Raw genomic sequence first — 16,450 nt, forward strand, 5'->3', positions numbered from 1 at the left:
AGGAAGACACTCAGGTAAAACACAGCCATCTGCAGACAATGGTCCTGGTTAATGGGATTCCAAACCACCATTAATGGCCCACACTTTGCATAATTACAATAGGCCTCAGAGTTATATTTCATATTTCTAGTTTCAGATACAAGAATGATACATTTATACAAATAGGATGATCACACTCAATAGATTATAAGCTTTGTAATGATACCTTACAGGAGACCTTTTGCATGAAGCATATTCCAGTTACATTATATTCACTTATGAAATTTTTTATAAAACCATATAGACCGCACCACGTCACAAGGGGTACAGGGGAAAGGTTACCAGGTCACAGGGCAGGGGGTGTGTGGGTGGCCTAGCATCCTCTACTAGGGGCCCCCTACCAAGGGGGAAGGGCTAGCGGTAGCCCAGAGAGCATGCTCCCTGGCTCTGTGGGCCCCACGGGTATAGCATGGTGCTGGCTGGTGGATCAGTTTGCATACGTATTGCTACAGGTGGTTGCAAAATTATCCACCCCTTTCTAAAGTCGGTGCATAGGCAGGAGCACCGCCAGCTTTTCTGCCGCCCTAGGCGGCGGAAGGTCCCGTCCCGAAATGCCGCCCGCCGCCAAAATACTGCCGCGGTCGCCGCCCCCCAAATTGTAGCCCCCTAGGCGACCGCCTAGGTCGCCTAATGGGTTGCGCCGGACCTGTGCATAGGATCAGTGCAGCTTGCCTCCAGCACTGAGTCCCTTAGCCGTGCAAAATGTCAAAGTCGGATCCGACTATACCTACAAAATGATGGGGTCTGAGTGAGCTGTGACCCCTCGAGAGAGCTCTCGGTTTCGTGGCTAGTTCTCTGAAAACATCCACTCACTGTGCAGCGGCGTCAAAAAAGCAAACAGAATGTTGGGAATCATTAAGAAAGGGATAGATAATAAGACAAAAAATGTCATGTTGCCGCTATATAAATCCATGGGACGCCCACATCTTGAATACAGCGTGCAGATGTGGTCGCCCCATCTCAAAAAAGCTATATTGGAATTGGAAAAGGTTCAGAGAAGGGCAACAGACATGATTAGGGATATGGAACGGCTTCCGTCTGAGGAGAGATTAACAAAACTGGGATTTTTCAGCTTGGAAAAGAGGCGACTAAGGAGGGATATGATAGAGGTCTATAAAATCATAACTGGGTGGAGAAAGTGAAGAGTGAAGTGTTATTTACTCCTTCCCATAATTCATGAACTTGGTGTCACCCAATGCAATTAATAGGCAGCAGGTTAAACAAACCCCAGGCCGTGCTTCTCTACGCAGCGCAGACAGTCTGCGGAGGATGCTAGTTTCGTTGCCAGGGGACGTGAAGGCCAAAAGTGTAACTGGGGTCAGAACCGACCTAGCTCAGTTCCTGGAGGCCGGGTCCATCAATGGCTGTTAGCCAGGATGGGCAGGGAGGGGACCCCGTGCACTGGGTGTCCCTAAGCCTCTGACTGCCAGAAGCTGGGAGTGGGCGCCAGGGGCTGGATCACTGGATCACTGCCCTGTTTCCCTGCTGCACCTGGCCACTGCCAGAGCCAGGACAGGGGCTAGACGGACCATTGGTCTGACCCAGGGCTGAGCGCCGCAGCCAGGTGAGGGGGGGTCAGGGATTGCCGGGCTCCTGGGGGCGGGGGGGGCTCCCCCGCCTGCCCCTCCCCCTGCAGCAGTTCCCGGGGTGCAGGACTAGGGGGTCGGTGTCTGTCCCAGCAGCCGGTAGCCGGGGGCGGTTCTCCCGCCTTTCCCGGCCCAGGGCCAGGCCCCGCCCTCACGATACCCCGGGTTAGCCCGGCTGGAGGCTGCTGTGGCCGGGGAGGGAGCAGCGGGCGCCCCCGCGTCTCCCTGTCGGAGCGGGATGGACCGCGCCCGCCCCGCGCTGCGCCCCCGCGGCCCGAGCGCTCGGCGGAGCCCGGCGCGGGTAGGGTTAAGGTGGGGGGTGTTTTCCTGCCGCTCCGCTCCGCCGCGCGGGGAAGCCGGAGCCGAGGCGAGCCGGAGCAGGAGCCGGCCGAGCCCCAGGAGAACCGCGGCGGACCCGCGCCCCGGAGGTGAGCGCCGCCCTTCGCCGGGCCGGGGGGAGCCCGGGACCGCTTCGTATGCAGCCGGGCCGGACCCCCCGCTCCCTCCCGGCTGCCGGGACCCCCCCCGCCCACCGCTCCACTCCCCCCCCGCTCCCTCCCGGGACCCCCCCGCCCACCGCTCCACTCCCCCCCCGCTCCCTCCCGGCTGCCGGGACCCCCCCCCCCCACCGCTCCACTCCACCCCCCGCTCCCTCCCGGCTGCCGGGACCCCCCCCCCCCCACCGCTCCACTCCCCCCCCGCTCCCTCCCGGCTGCCGGGACCCCCCCCCCCCACCGCTCCACTCCCCCCCCCGCTCCCTCCCGGCTGCCGGGACCCGCCCCGCCAGGACTCCCCCCCCCCCCAGCGCTCCACTCCCCCCCAGCTCCCCCCGGGCTGCCAGGACCCCCCCACACACCGCTCCACTCCCCCCCGGGCTGCCAGGACCCCCCCCCACCGCTCCACTCCCCCCCAGCTCCCCCCGGGCTGCCAGGACCCCCCCCCCACCACTCCACTCCCCCCCCCCGGGCTGCCAGGACCCCCCCGCTTCGCAGACTCCGGGAAAGTTTGTGTCCTGCCCCACTGCCGGGGACCACCGCTTAGCTGGTGCAGTGAGCGGGAAGGAGCCCGAGCCCCCCCGGGGTGCGAACCGCTCCGCAGCGGGGCCGGGCGGGCAGGACGCGGGTACCCGGGGCTTTGGCCGGAGCTAGCGGGACGCGGCAGCTTCGGCTGCTCCGGGCGGCTCCCGGGGCCCCACGGGCCGGGCGGGCTGGGGAAGCTGCGGGCCTGGGCTTCGATTCAGACAGCCCCGTGGGGGGGCGCGCCCGGCCCCCAGCGCCCGGCCCAGCCCGGCAGAGGGCAGCGCACGTGGGAAATGAGAAGTTGCAGCCCCCCCGCAGAGCAGGGAGCCCAGGCTGAGGGCGGGGGGGGGGCACCAAGTAACTGGCTCAGAGGCTGGCTGAGCCCCCCCACCCTCAGTGCATGGTCAGCTGCCTGGCTTCCGCCCCCAACCGCCCATCTCACACCTGTCAGCTGGGCCTGGGCTTGGGGCTGCTGGGGGGTCTCTGGCGCTAGCTCGGCCTGGGGGGGTCTCTGGCCTGCTCTGCAGAGGGAAGGAGCCTGGCTGGGGGGTCACAGCAGATCCCTGGCCGTAGCAGTTGTGCATCCGGAGAAGCGGGGGCCAGCTCCACCCAGGGCAGCCGGGTCGTGCAGCTGAAGTTGTTTTCCAACCACCTGGGTGGGCTCAGGTGTCGGGCTGTGACTTGGCGCCCCCAGCAGCGCGGCTCTCAGGCTCCCGGCTGTGGCCGTGTCTCTGGCCGGCTGGCCCCAGGGCTGTGGGGCTTGCGTCCCAGTCACCTGGGGGGTGAAATGAGCCTGGGCTCTGCACTGACTTGGCTGCAGGGGCTGCCTGGCTCCAGGAGCTGGTGCCTGCCGCTTTGCCTGGCAGGGTGCGTGCAGGCAGCCCTTATGCTCAGCGCCCAGTGGCTACTGGGGGAGAGGTGCTGTGTTACGTGGGAGCAGGCGCCCGCCCTAGCCTGGCACAGGTTTCAAGCTGCCGTTGCTAGACCGGGGGAGCTTTGGGGCAGCTGCTGGCTCCTCAGGTGTTTGAAACATCTAGAGTCTGAACAGAGCCCAGGCGCTTCCTGTCTTGGGTCCCTGCGTCCCTCTCCTGGGGCAGATCTCTATGTAGTGCCCTGTGCCGAGAGTTTACACCGCGCCGTCCCTGCCCAGTCTCTGTGGGGCTAACCCCTCGGGCAGGGCCGGCTCCAGGCACCAGCGTTCCAAGCAGGTGCTTGGGGCGGCAATCTGCAAGGGGCGGCAGTCCGTGTGTTTTTGCCACTCCAAACAGCGCGCCGAATTGCCGCCGCAGACGGCGGGGGCAGTCCGTGCGCAGTTAGGGCGGCACGCGCTTTTCCGCAGCGGCGGCAACTTCTATGTTCAGCTGCCCGCGGGAGCAATTCGGCGGCTTCTGTCTTCGGGGTGAAGACAGAAGCTGCCCCCGAATTGCCGCCGCCATGGAAACGCGCGTGCCGCCCTAAGGGCACATGGCCTGCCCCCGCCGTCTGCGGCGGCAATTCGGCGCGTTGCTCGGGGCGGCAAAAACAGTAGAGCCAGCCCTGCCCTCGGGGGCCATGTGGGGGCTGTGTATCGAACACGCTTTGCACAGACATTCCTGAGTCCCGTGAGAAATGCAGAGCTCTACGTAAACCTGACCTGCTATTCCCTGCCCCAGTTTCCTCACAATTCCAGGGCACACTCTGGGCTGGGGTCAGGGTCCTCTGGAGACACCCAGAGTTCTTCTGCTCCAGTGCCTGGCTTGTGCTCTGCCACCCAGTGCTTGCTCCCTAGGTCAGCTTGCTTCCTCTGACCTTGCTCCTGCCCAAACTTCCGGGCTCTGGGGGCCCACAGGGGGCGGAGGCAGCTGGGACTCCTGGCCCTGGCTGGGCCTGGCAGGCAACTGCTCAGAGAGCTGTTTGTGCAGTGTTGTGAGATCGCCTCTCTGCTTCCCGCCTCTACGAGATGCGTTTTCTGCTCCTCCTGCAGCGGCTGGCCAGAGTCTGGCCCCCTCACGTGTCTTTCTCCCGCTTCAGGCAGGAGCTGGTGGAGGGAAGAGGAGCTGCGGAAACTCCAGTCTGAGCAGGGCCGGACCAGAGGCACAAACCACGCACCAGGAGTGTCCGGCTGCCACGGCAGAGCCCTGCTCCAGATCCGCTGCACCTGCCTGGCTGGGCCAGCGGAACTGACCCGCGAGCGGCTGAGTCTGGGGTGTGTCCTGTCTGTTACTGCAAGACGATGCTAGCGGCTCCAATTAGGAATTGACCTCTCCCCGCCCTGGGGATCCATCCCACCGGAGCCAGTGGCCGCCGGGCACTGCAGGCCTGGGCCCCCTCCCGTAGGGCATGAGGTGGAATTGCCCTCCCAAGAGCAGCGCTGCAGCTGCTGGCCGTGGGTGGAGCTGTCTACCCTGAGGATGCCCAGCTGTGCGGGGGATCCTAGGTGACAGGCGCCGCGATGGCTCCCTGCTGAGGTACCATGCCGGTTCCCGCTATGGCAACCGCCACTGCCAGGTCTTTCTTCTGGGAGGTCTTCCCACCCATGCCCACCTGCCGGGTGTACTGCAGCCCTGCGTACCAGGACGGGCACCTCTTTGTGGTGGGGGGCTGCGGCCAGGCGGGGCTGCCCCTGGACTCCGTGGAGATGCTGGATGTGCATTCCCAGAAGTGGACGATGCTCCCTCCGCTCCCCACGCCCCGGGCCGGGGCCGCTGCTGTGGCTGTGGGGAAGCAGGTCCTGGTGATGGGGGGCATGGATTCCAGACAGAGCCCCCTGGCCTCCGTCGAAGTCTTCAACACAGATGAGGGCAAGTGGGAGAAGGTGGCGGCCCTGGCCCAGCCATCCATGGGCATCTCTGCCATCGAGAGAGGTGAGCTGGGCAGAGGGGTGTGTTTCTCTTGATAATTAACAGGCAATTAAAAAAAACACGTCACTGCCTAATTGAATGAAAATGGGGTAACTGAGCATTCACTGCTCCTGGGCACCCAGCCCCCTACCTTTCCCCCCGGAGCCTTGGGCATTTGCCTCTGCTCTCCCCTCCCACCGCTTCGGCCTCGTTCCCATCCCCGGCTGCAGGCCTGAAGGGGCAGGGGGCTGTGGCGGGGGCAGGCTGAGCTGCAGCTCCGAACCGTGGAGGGCAGCTCAGCGTGTGGCTGGGCCAAGGCAGGGAGCTCCAGAGCCGAGCTGGGTCCCTGGGTGTGTGCGCACCAGGCAGGTATCGGTTCTGGGTGCTGGAAGCAGGGGTGTCCGTACCCGCTGCCCAGCCCTGCGCCCCATCCCCTGCGGCCGAACTCCCCGCCCTGTGCCCGCCTGCCACACAGACCTCGCAGGGGCTGGCGAGCGGCCTCAGGGCTGGGCAGAGGGGGCTGTGCTGTGCGGGGCATACTGGGGAGCCTGTCCCCAAAGGATGGGTGGCCAGGGAGGTCCCTGCCTGCTGCTAGAGCCCTGGGATGGGGCAGTGTCCGTGCCCACCCCCGGCCCAGTGGCCAGCTTAGCCTCCTGTGCCCCTCCCCCAGGAAGCACCGGCGCGCCGCCTGCCCAGAGGCACAGATGGGAACAACAGGCCTGTGCCCAGGGAAGGGAGCCGGCGTCAGGCCGTTCTGGTGCCAGTGGTGCTACCTGACCCTGCGTGCCGGGGTGCTTGGCCTCTGCCAGGGCCCCCGTGGTGCTGTGGGCATGTCAGGGCAGCTGCTGCTGCATGGCTCCCTTCCCGCGGGCAGGGCCCTCCGCCCGCTGCAGCCCCCTCTGCCTTGTGCCCCCGGCGGCTGGGCAGCCAGCAGTGGGGTGCAGAGCCGCCCCGCGGACACCATGTGAGCTGAGCGGCCGAGCCCGGAGCCCAGTAAATGCTGCCAAAGGGCCCAGGCCCAAATCCTGGGCTTTCCTAAGACCTCGGGGTAAGGCTGGGAGCGGCACCCCTAGGGCACCCTGGCCCATCCCCTGCCCTCGGAGGCACCCCACAGTGCGTTCAGCAGGACTCTGGCCGAGCTGGTCCCTGAGACCCAGTGTGAGGCCAGGCCTAGGGCTGCACCCTTTGGCACCAGGCGGGTTCCCTCTGGCTGGGCTTCTCCCGGAGCCCCATTGCTGTAGGCCCTGGACAGGACATGCCAGGAGCGGCCTCGGCAGGGCCCGAGAGAGGGAGAGCGCGTGCTGCAGACGCGCCCCCCCATCTTCTCTCCCTGCGCCGGCCCGCTGGGCTCATCCCGCGGGGGTGCAGCTGGCGCTCTGGCCGGCAGGTATTGTGGTTGCGCGGAGCGGGCAGAATGGGGTTAGCTGGGTGTCACGGACTCACAGATCGTGCCCACTCGCAGCCCCGTGCGGTCCGTGGGGGGTGCCCCTTTCAGTGCGACAGCCCTTCTCGGGGGTCCACTCTTTCTCGGGGCCCCTCCACCTCCTGGAGCCGCACCTCTCTGAGCCTTAGCACGTCTGTCTCTGCCGTGGGCCCCCTCAGGGAGTCCCCTCGCTCTGGACCCCCGGGGCCTCCACCCCTCGAAGGGGACAATGCCCCCCCACCCTGTTCTCTAGACCGGAGTGACTCTCAGCCAGCGTAACACAGGAGGGTTTATTGAGCGTTGAACACAGCACAGGAAACTCTCCGGGCCTCAGGCCTGGCCTCCCTCGACTCAGCACATTCCCCATCTTCTTCCCTGCATCCCGCGCCTGCTTCCTCTCTCCAGCCCTAGCCCCCCTGCTTCCCAGCTGGGCATCTGATATCACCGGCCCCAGGCCCCGCCTCTGTCCATTGTCTTCTCTCCAGGGAAACAGGGATGCCTGGGCCTCCTCTCCCCTCTTCTGTCCTCAGTCCCCCTCGGGCTGGAACCGGCTGGTCAGGTCACCGGGGTCCTCTCCCCGCAGCTCATTGTCCCCCCACTGGCCAGAACCGGCTGCGACTCCTGAGCTGGGTCTCCGGTTGTCAGGTCACCAGTCGCTGGGGTGTCCCTCCTCCAGGCCATTGACTGGGGTCCCAAGTTCCCTCTCCGGTCCTGTGTACCAACAAACTCCCTCTCCCCTCATCTTGTTAAACCAGTAACACCCACTGAGTCCCACTCCCTCTGCATGCAAACCATTGGAAAACCAAGAAAATCCCCCACTTTGTCACACTGGGTGCAGGTGCTTTAAAGCTGCTGACTCGTTGTGTGTGGGGGGTCAGGTCACAAGTGCAGTGAGTGCCGGGGGTCTTGGGCTTTCAGTGCAGCCCCATCTCCTCCTGCACCCCCAGCCTCATGCAGCTGCTGCCCCAGAGCTCGGTGCGGTCAGTACAACGCTGACACGAGCCAAGCCGAACTCCGTGCTGGGGGTCGGACCCACACCCAGCAGACGGGGGGAGGCTGGTTTCCGTGTGGAGGTTGGCAGCACTGGCGCTGAGCTGAATCCTCACCCCTGCGGGGATTGCAGCAGGCGATCCCTGTCCTGCATCAGCTGCCGCGCACAGCCCAGGCCGGGCTGGCTCCTGTCCGTGACAAACTGAGAAAGCCATGTTGGCAAACTGATGGGGCGCTCTCCCCTGTCAGGCAGGGCTGGTCCATGGGGCGTTAGGGGGCGCTGTGCTGCAGGGAGCAGGCCGGGGGCTCAGCAGGGGGCGCTCTCCCCTGGCAGGTGGGGCTGGCTCCAGTGGGGCACTAGGGGGTGCTGTGGGGCTCAGCAAGGGGCGCTCTCCCCTGGCAGGTGGGGCTGGCTCCAGTGGGGCATTAGGGGGTGCTGTGGGGCTCAGCAGGGGGCGCTCTCCCCTGGCAGGTGGGGCTGCTAGAGATCTGTGCTGCTGGAGGTGATGTTTTTGGGTGAGGTGTGAAGCTTTCTGGTGAGATACAGAAGTGAGGCAGGTTTCAGAGTGGTAGCCGTGTTAGTCTGTATCCCCAAAAACAACGAGGAGTCCTTGTGGCACCTTAGAGACTAGCAAGTTTATTTGGGCATATGCTTTTGTGGGCTATAGCCCACTTCTTCGGATGCATGGAGTGACCACGGAAGCTTCTGCCCAAATAAATTTATTAGTCTCTAAGGTGCCACAAGGAACCTCGCTGTTTTAGAATTGAGGTAGTGCCCGCTTCTCATCCCCGTGCCCGCAGCCTGTAGGTGTCAGGGCAGTAACCCCTGATACCTGGGATGATGTCATCCTGCCTCCCAGAATTCCCTGTCCTGATTCAGCTGGACGCAGGATGCTTTACTTCCTGTCCCGAGCAGTAAGAGGCGGGGCTGGAGCTGCTGAGAACACCTAGCGCTTATGGAGAAGTTGGTCCCATAATAGATTTTTGTCTCACTCACCTCAGCGCTTCTATAGCGCTTTTCACCCATCGATCTTGCAGCACGGTACGCGGGGGGCCCAGATCACTGTCCCCATTGGACAGATGGGAAACTGAGGCACGCGGCGGGGAAGGGTTGCCCAACAGTGGGGTGTGGCAGAGCTCGGAGCAGGACCCAGGTCTTGGGTGTCCCCATCAGTCAGGGGGCTGCTCCACTGCAGCAGAGCTGGCTGCGTTTCCCTGTGGGGCACCACAGTCGGGTGCTGGGGGTTGAGGTGACCCCAGAGTCCATGCTGCTGAGTGTTTCCACTCTTAGCTGGTGAGAGCTGCGGGCTCTGCTGCCAGGGCAGCGTCCAGACGGGCAGCCCCTCAGTGTGACCTGGGGCACGGCCCTTCACCTGGCTGGGCCTCCCCTCCCCTCCTGTCGCTGGGGTGGGCGTGAGGGTCTGCAGCAATGGGGCACCCTCCAAGCATAGGCTGAGCCCCTCCTAGGGGTGGTGGCTTCTCCCCAGCTGACTCCTAAGCTTCTTGCCCGGGCACCCCAGGGACCTTGGGGGTGAGGAGAGGGTGTTGACCTGGGGCCTCTGGGACAGGCCTGCAGCTCCTGCTCCCCGGGCCCTGCCAGCGGTGCCAGCTGTGGGCTTCAGGGCGCCCGCATGGCAGCCAGCAGCAGGGCTGGGGAAGCAGCCTTTGGGCAGCATGGCTGGGTTGCCATGGCGTCTCCAGGGAGACGGCGCCAGGGAGTATAATTAGCTGTGAAGGCCCCGTGGTCTGGGCTATTTTCAGTGTGTCCGGGGGAGGGGGGGGTGGCGCCAGGTGGGAAACAACCGGGCAGCAGGTGTCAGGGCCCAGCCCTCTGCCCTCAGCATGCGGTGTGCCATCCCCGTGGCTGGCAGCAGCTCCAGCGGGAGGCCGGGCACGGGAGGAGTGGCGGGAGTCCTGGGGCACTCACCCCATCTGTGCTTTGGGAGAGGCCAGAGCCAGGGTCCGGGACATGGGGTGAGGGGAATTCAGGGGGACTGCAGCTCCCATCCCTCAGGCTGGTTCCCCCTGTGCCAGCCCCGGCCCCTGCGCCAGCTCCCCCTTCCCCCCCGGCACCGACCCTGTCCCCCTGCGCCTTCCCCCCTACTGACCCCGTCCTGCGCCCTGTGCGCTGTCCCCCATCCCCCGCTGACTCCCCCGCTCTCACCCCTACCCTGTCCCTGCTTTCCGACCTCCCTGCTCCGGGTCGGCTCCCCCCTCATGTCCCCTCCTCTCTTGCAGACGGTTTGGTCTATGCTCTCGGGGGGATGGGCGCAGACACCTCTCCTCAGGCGCTAGTGCGGGTCTATGAGCCAGCGACCGCCCACTGGCAGCTTCTGCCCTCCATGCCCACCCCCTGCTATGGGGCATCTGCCTTCCTGCAGGGCAACAAGATCTTCCTCCTGGGTAAGTGGCACCGTCTGGCATGGGCACAGCACGTGAGATGGAGAGTGCATGGTGCTGGGATTCATTTCCCCTGGGGAGCCCCCCTCAGCTTGTGGCCTGCCCCCCCAGCACCCCCTGCTGGGAGCCCCCCCCCAGCTTGTGCTCTGCCCCCCCAGCGCCCCCTGCTGGGAGCTCCCCACAGCCTGTGCCCTGCTGGGAGCCCCGCCCCCCACAGTTTGTGCTCTGCCCCCCCAGCGCCCCCTGCTGGGAGCTCTCCCACAGCCAGCACACTGCCCTGCCCCCACAGCCAGCGCCCTGCCCTGCCCCACAGCACCCCCTGCTGGGAGCTCCCCAGAGCCAGTGCCCTGCCGCACCCCCCCAGCACTCCCTGCAGGGAGCTGCCCCCACAGCCAGCGCCCTGCCCCGCCCCACAGCACCCCCTGCTGGGAGCTCCCCAGAGCCAGTGCCCTGCCCCACCCCCCCGGCACCCCCTGCTGGGAGCTGCCCCCACAGCCAGCGCCCTGCCCCACCCCACAGCACCCCCTGCTGGGAGCCCCCACAGCCTGTGCCCTGCTCCCCCACAGCACCCCCTGCTGGGAGCCCCCCAGAGCCAGTGCCCTTCCCCACTCCAGTGCCCAGACTGAGACTGAAGCAGCTCCAGACTGGGGCGAAATCTCCTCCTCCTCCCAGGGTTTCGCTGGGCCCTGCCTGGGGGCGTCTCTTCGTTCACAGACCCCGTGCCCCAGAACCCAGCTTGGCTCCTGGCTGCTCTGCTGCAGAAACACTAATAACCTTTAATAAGCATGCAAATGAGCCTGGAGAATCTCGGCACAGATTCCAGCTCTGGGTGCCCAGGACGTCCCGCAGACCTGCCCCAGTCTCTCTTTCCCCCCCCCCCCCCCCCCGGTACAATCCACAGCCCATGCTCTGCAGAGCCCTGCAGCCTGGGGTTGACCCCCATCCCTTGGACTAGGAAGCGTGGGGACGGGGCGATGTGGGGGTGGGGTGAAGGCCCTGGCGGCCCAGGCCCCTCTCAGCATCTCCTCCCTCTGCAGGGGGGAGGCAGGGCAAACTGCCCGTCACAGCCTTCGAGGCCTTCGACCTGGAGACGAGGAGCTGGACGCGCTATCCCAGCGTCCCCAGCCGGCGGGCCTTTGCCGGCTGCGCCATGGCTGATGGCTGCTTCTTCAGCCTTGGGGGCCTGCAGCAACCGGGACCCCACAACTTCTACTCCCGGCCCCACTTTGTCAACACGGTGGAGATGTTCGACCCGGAGCAGGGTGAGCTGGCGTGAGGATCGCGTGCCTGGACCCAGCCAGCTGCTGTGGCCAGCTGGGGTGCAGAGAGAGGGGCCCCCGGCAGGGCACACAGATAGTGGGAGGGACCCTCCGATCCAGCTCCATGCTTAGCTTCCTTGTTCACACTCCTGTTCTGTAAGTCCTGTTCCCTGTGACTGGCCCAACTGCCGAGCCACTGGCTTGGGGCCGGGAGGGAGTAACGGTGGGTGTAAATCCCCTGCCATGCCCGGCTAGGCGCCTGTCAGTCTCTCGGCCTGGCTGCTCACTCCCCTGCTCTTGGGGACCTTGCGCCAGCCAGAGGCCATTCCGTGGCCACAGGACACCCGAGCCCAGGGACGGCCTGGCAGCAGGGCCTGGAGCCGCCTGGGGCAGGATCAAAGGCTTTACTGGGAGTGAGGCAAGTCCTTGCCTTTTCCCACCTGCCCAGGCTCCCAGATGCGCTCTCTGCCCCCCTCTTGGACAGGGAGCGTCCCCCCATGGAGCCCCCAAGTCCCACTCTGCCGGAGCTCCCCTGGGAGCCTGCGGTGGGGGCTGGTGAGAACCCCGCCCGCAGCGCCAGCCGGCTGGCAGGAGCAGCCAGTGTGGACCCGGCAGAGAGTCCCAGGAGTCCGAGCTGCAGTACCCCAGGCAGGGCTAGGCAGACAGGCTTGTGTGTAGCAGGACCTCCGGGCACGGTGCTGGTCACACCGCCGCGAGCACGTGCAGTCCGTGGCGGGAGGGAACAATGCCGATGGCAGCTGGAGGCTGCTGATACGGCAGAGCGAGGGCCCGCAGCCGACCCCCTGGCACTGTGCCCATGGCAGGCCTGTTTCCTGGGCGCTGGGAGGTGCCAGGGCGTGAGTGAAGCAGCTGCACAGGTATGGCAGCAGCGGGGGGGGGGGGTCCTGCCCCAGCTGTCTCATCCCCCGGGGAGGGGGCCGGGGGTCCCATTCCTGTGCGCAGAAGTACCCTGGGCGAGTCTCCAGAGGCTGCCTGGCCCAGCTCCGTCCCTGCGTTCAGACCCAGCAGGGAGGTGCGCGGGGGAAGTTGCCCAGTGCCCAGCCCCCGGCGAGACTCTTCTACCCGCTGCAGCAGCACGAGCCTGACGCTGCCTCTTTCCCGCAGGGGCCTGGAGCAAGCAGGGCCGCGCCGTGCGCATGCGGGAGAAGAGAGCCGACTTCGTGACTGGCTGCCTCGGCGGGCGAGTGGTGGCGGCCGGAGGCCTCGGTAACGTGGGGGGAGGACCGGGGGGGGGTCATGCTTGTGCTTGGGACTCGCTGGAGGGTGGAGCCAAGCAGCAGCCTCTTGGGGAGGGAGCTGTGCAGACAGACCTGCCCCTCCCAGGCCCGTGTCGGGGGCCATGCCGTCCAGCACACGCTGCTCTGTGTTAGTGGAGCTGAGCTCGCTGCTGCGGTGCCTGCAGCCAGCCCTTCCCCTTCCCCCTTCGCACTAGGGCACCGAGTTCGAGGGGTTTCTCTGGGGGGCTGAGAGCTCCCTGAATCCTGGGTCCCAGCGTCTCCTCTGGCTCCAGCCTTGTTCCCACCCAGCCCCTGCTCCATCAGTCTCTATTGGGGGCACTGGGATCATCTTGTCATCGTGCTGTCCTCAGGGGCCCCTCCCTGGCCGCTCTGCCCTCCCCGTGCAGTCAGACCGGAGATGGCCCAGCTCCCCTCCTGAGGAGGGTGAGGAAGAGCAGGGACGGGGCCTGACTTTTGCTTCTGTATAAACGTTGGTGCCTTATTCGGTCTCACTAGCTGGCACCCGCTCCTGATGCGGCATCCATCTAGGTGTTCCCCTCACTTCTGTGCCCAGCTGTGGTGACCTGCCAGGAAGGCACATGCCCGCTGGATCCGAAGCCGCTGTAGGACTAAGGGAGCGCCACACTTCCGGGGCGGGCCAGGCCTGGGGAAGGTTAGACAGGGATGGAGACGGGGGGGAGCCCTGCAGGCAGCAGCGCCCCATGTGGGATGCGAGGCCAGCGCAGAAGTACGCCAGCGTGTCTCCCACGGCTGGGCTGGGCTGGGCTGGTAGGGATGGTGCCTTGGCGCCACGGCACGGTCAGATGGGGATGCTGAGCTCCGGCTCACTGGGGGGGCTTTTACCTGGGCGGTGAGCACTCAGCAGCTCCCCCTTCACACCGGGGGCCCCCAGAGCGCCAAGGAGCTGGTGCTTTGCTCTTTGGGAGAGGAGGGACCGAATGAAAACGGGCAGCCGGGAGCTGAGCGGTGGGTGCCGGCTGAGGAACACAGGCTCTGCCTTCCCAGCAAAGTGAAATCACTGGCAGCTGCTGGCTGGAGCCATGGTGGGCTGCTGCTAGTGTGAAGGTGCTGCCTGCAGCGGGCTCTGTCCCCGCTCTCCAGCAGGGAGTGCCGTGGTGTAGCGGGGGAATGCAGCAGGATGGCTGGATGGGGCACTGTTCAGCTACTCTCCGCAGGCCGGCGTCTGGGAGGAGCACCTAGCTGGTCCCGGTCCCGGTCCCTGCCCCTGCCCCTCTCGGCTCGGAGAACTGGAACAGGCAGGAGCGCGCTGGCTGTGGGGCAGAGGGTGCTCCCTGGCTCTCCTAGCAAGGGTCTGTTAACTTGGTGAAAGCAGACAGCTGAATTTCTGCACCGTGCTGCAGCAGACACAGGGCCGAGCAGCTCTGTGTGGGCAGCCCAGGTGCCCTGCGGCGTCCTGCGGTGACTGTCTCCTGCTCTGTGCTATGCGGCACAGCCGGAGCTGTTCCTATTCACGGGGAACAATGAGCTCTGCAAATGGACAGAAAAATCAATTGGGTTCCATTCCTGGCTCTTTTGTGCCAAGTCAGTTACCTGCGCAGTGGGGGATGGGAGCCGGGTGGCAGATTGACAGGCGGCTCACAAAAGCTTTTCATCCCCCCATATGTTCACAGCTCAGCAACCTGCAAAGCGAGAGAGAGTGGAGGGGAATTGTGCTGCGCGGGATGTCGCACCCCTCTCCCATAGCCGCACAGCTGTGCGAAGCAATAGCAGGAATGCAGCATCGGGGCAGAATTCACGTCAGGAAATACACAACCTTAACTCTGCCCCTGTGCTCATCTGTGGCGCTCCCTGACAGACCTCTGTCCTCCCGCCATCTCAGTCCCACAATGCTGGCGGCCGGGAAGTTGGGGGCAAGGCCCTGTGATAGCGCGCATCCTCCGAGTCCTAAGGTGTTCATGGAGGGGATGACACGGGGCCCCATGGTACAGTGTGTTCCCTCGGCCTGTGGCGTTGGCTGAGGGGATGGCGTGGGGGGCCCTGTGGTACAGTGTGTCCCCTCGGCCCTGTGGCGTTGGCTGAAGGGACGGGGAGGGCAGGGCCCGTGGTACAGTGCGTTCCCTCGGCCCTGTGGCGTTGGCTGAGGGATATGGGGGGGGGGACACGTGGTACAGCGCGTTCCCTCGGCCTGTGGCATTGGCTGAGGGGATGGCGTGGGGGGCCCTGTGGTACAGCGCGTTCCCTCGGCCCTGTGGCGTTGGCTGAAGGGACGGGGAGGGCAGGGCCGTGGTACAGCGCGTTCCCTTGGCCCTGTGGCGTTGGCTGAGGGATATGGGGGGGGGGGGGCCGTGGTACAGCACGTCCCCTCAGCCCTGCGGCGTTGGCTGAGGGGATGGCGTGGGGGGCCCTGTGGTACAGCGCGTTCCCTCGGCCCTGTGGCGTTGGCTGAAGGGACGGGGAGGGCAGGGTCCGTGGTACAGCGCGTCCCCTCGGCCCTGTGGTGTTGGCTGAAGGGACGGGGAGGGCAGGGCCCGTGGTACAGCGCGTTCGCTCGGCCTGTGGCGTTGGCTGAGGGGATGGCGCGGGCAGGGACCAGCTGTGGCATTCGATTTTAAGAACATGCAGCATTAACTGGTAGGGACCCGCAGGGCTCTGATCCCTGCCCTCGCACCCCAGGCCGCCCTGTCAGACTATCTCACACAAATGTGTCCAGTTATCTCTTAAAACTAGTTACGTTGTTTGTTTGCCCCACGGCTCCTACTGGGTGGCTGTCCCAGAGCCGCCCCCTCGGATGGATACAGACTTCCAGTGTCCACCCTGACGTCTTCTTGGCCAGCTTGTCCCCTTGGTTCTTGGGCCAACTTTGTACTTGAGCTTAAATAGCTCTTCGTCCTCCCTGGTGGGTCTCTGGCACTCAGCTCCCCTCTCGGCCTTCTCTCTGCTGGGCCAACAAGCTGAGCTCTCCCAGTCTCCTCTCACGAGACGCTCCCCATTCTTCTGCACCGGATCCAGTTTAAATTCTTCTGTCCTGAACGCGGGTGCCCAGAGCTGCACACAGCGTCCCAGCAGCACTCAGACTTCTCTGTCTCCACAGCCGAGGCTTGCCTTTGCCTTTTTCACAGCTCTGTCCCACTGACTGACCCACACCCAGGTCACTCTCCTCCTCTCTTGCTGCCCATTGATGGTTTAATGTCTCCTCTCTTGCAGGGAACCAATCGTTTCCCCTGGGCTCAGTGGAAGGATTTAGCATACCAAGGAAGAAGTGGGAGCTGCTGCCCTCCATGCCCACCGGTCGTTGCTCCTGCTCCAGCTACCAGGCCCCGAGCCTGCTGTTCGTGATCGGAGGGGTGGCGCAGGGCCCCAGCGGCGCGGTCGAGGCTCTGTGCCTGCGAGAAGGGGCCTGAAGGGAGCCCCTGGCAGAAGGATCCCACCAACAGAGGGCAAAGTGCCTGAAGCTGGCGACGGGTGCGCGTGGGCGCGGAGAGCAAACTCTTTGGAGCTGGTGTGTAGCTTGTAGTTACTGACCTGGGGCACCAAAGCAGTGACGTCGTCTTTTGCTCGTTAGGCTTTCAGAAGCTGAAATTCGTTTTCTAGCATAGCTCAGAGATGGGAGCGGTCGGTCTGTTCTTGGGGGACAGGAGAGAAGCAGGACAGGGCAAGCAGCAGAGGAGTCTGGAAGGAGCTTCAATGCAGGGGTG

General features: G+C 65.1%; 1 protein-coding gene across 1 annotated transcript; it reads left to right on the plus strand.

Annotated features, from left to right (window-relative positions):
• Positions 1-5,096: 5,096 nt before the first annotated feature.
• On the plus strand, positions 5,097-16,156 carry KLHDC8B (kelch domain containing 8B). Its single transcript, XM_065408484.1, has 5 exons — positions 5,097-5,487; positions 10,115-10,279; positions 11,314-11,538; positions 12,661-12,762; positions 15,960-16,156. Exons 1-5 carry the CDS (start codon positions 5,097-5,099, stop codon positions 16,154-16,156), a joined length of 1,080 nt encoding a protein of 359 aa, XP_065264556.1.
• Positions 16,157-16,450: the final 294 nt, after the last annotated feature.

Source organism: Emys orbicularis, chromosome 7 (assembly GCF_028017835.1).
Source record: "Emys orbicularis isolate rEmyOrb1 chromosome 7, rEmyOrb1.hap1, whole genome shotgun sequence".
Classification (NCBI taxonomy): Eukaryota; Metazoa; Chordata; order Testudines; family Emydidae; genus Emys; species Emys orbicularis.

What these genes read in the sequence shown, in the direction of transcription:
- KLHDC8B (XM_065408484.1), top strand. Translation starts at nt 5,097, where the DNA reads ATGCCGGTTCCCGCTATGGCAACCGCCACTGCCAGGTCTTTCTTCTGG. An exon ending in CATCTCTGCCATCGAGAGAG is followed by an intron (nt 5,488 to 10,114) that starts GTGAGCTGGGCA and finishes CCTCTCTTGCAG; the next exon opens with ACGGTTTGGTCTATGCTCTC. An exon ending in CAACAAGATCTTCCTCCTGG is followed by an intron (nt 10,280 to 11,313) that starts GTAAGTGGCACC and finishes CTCCCTCTGCAG; the next exon opens with GGGGGAGGCAGGGCAAACTG.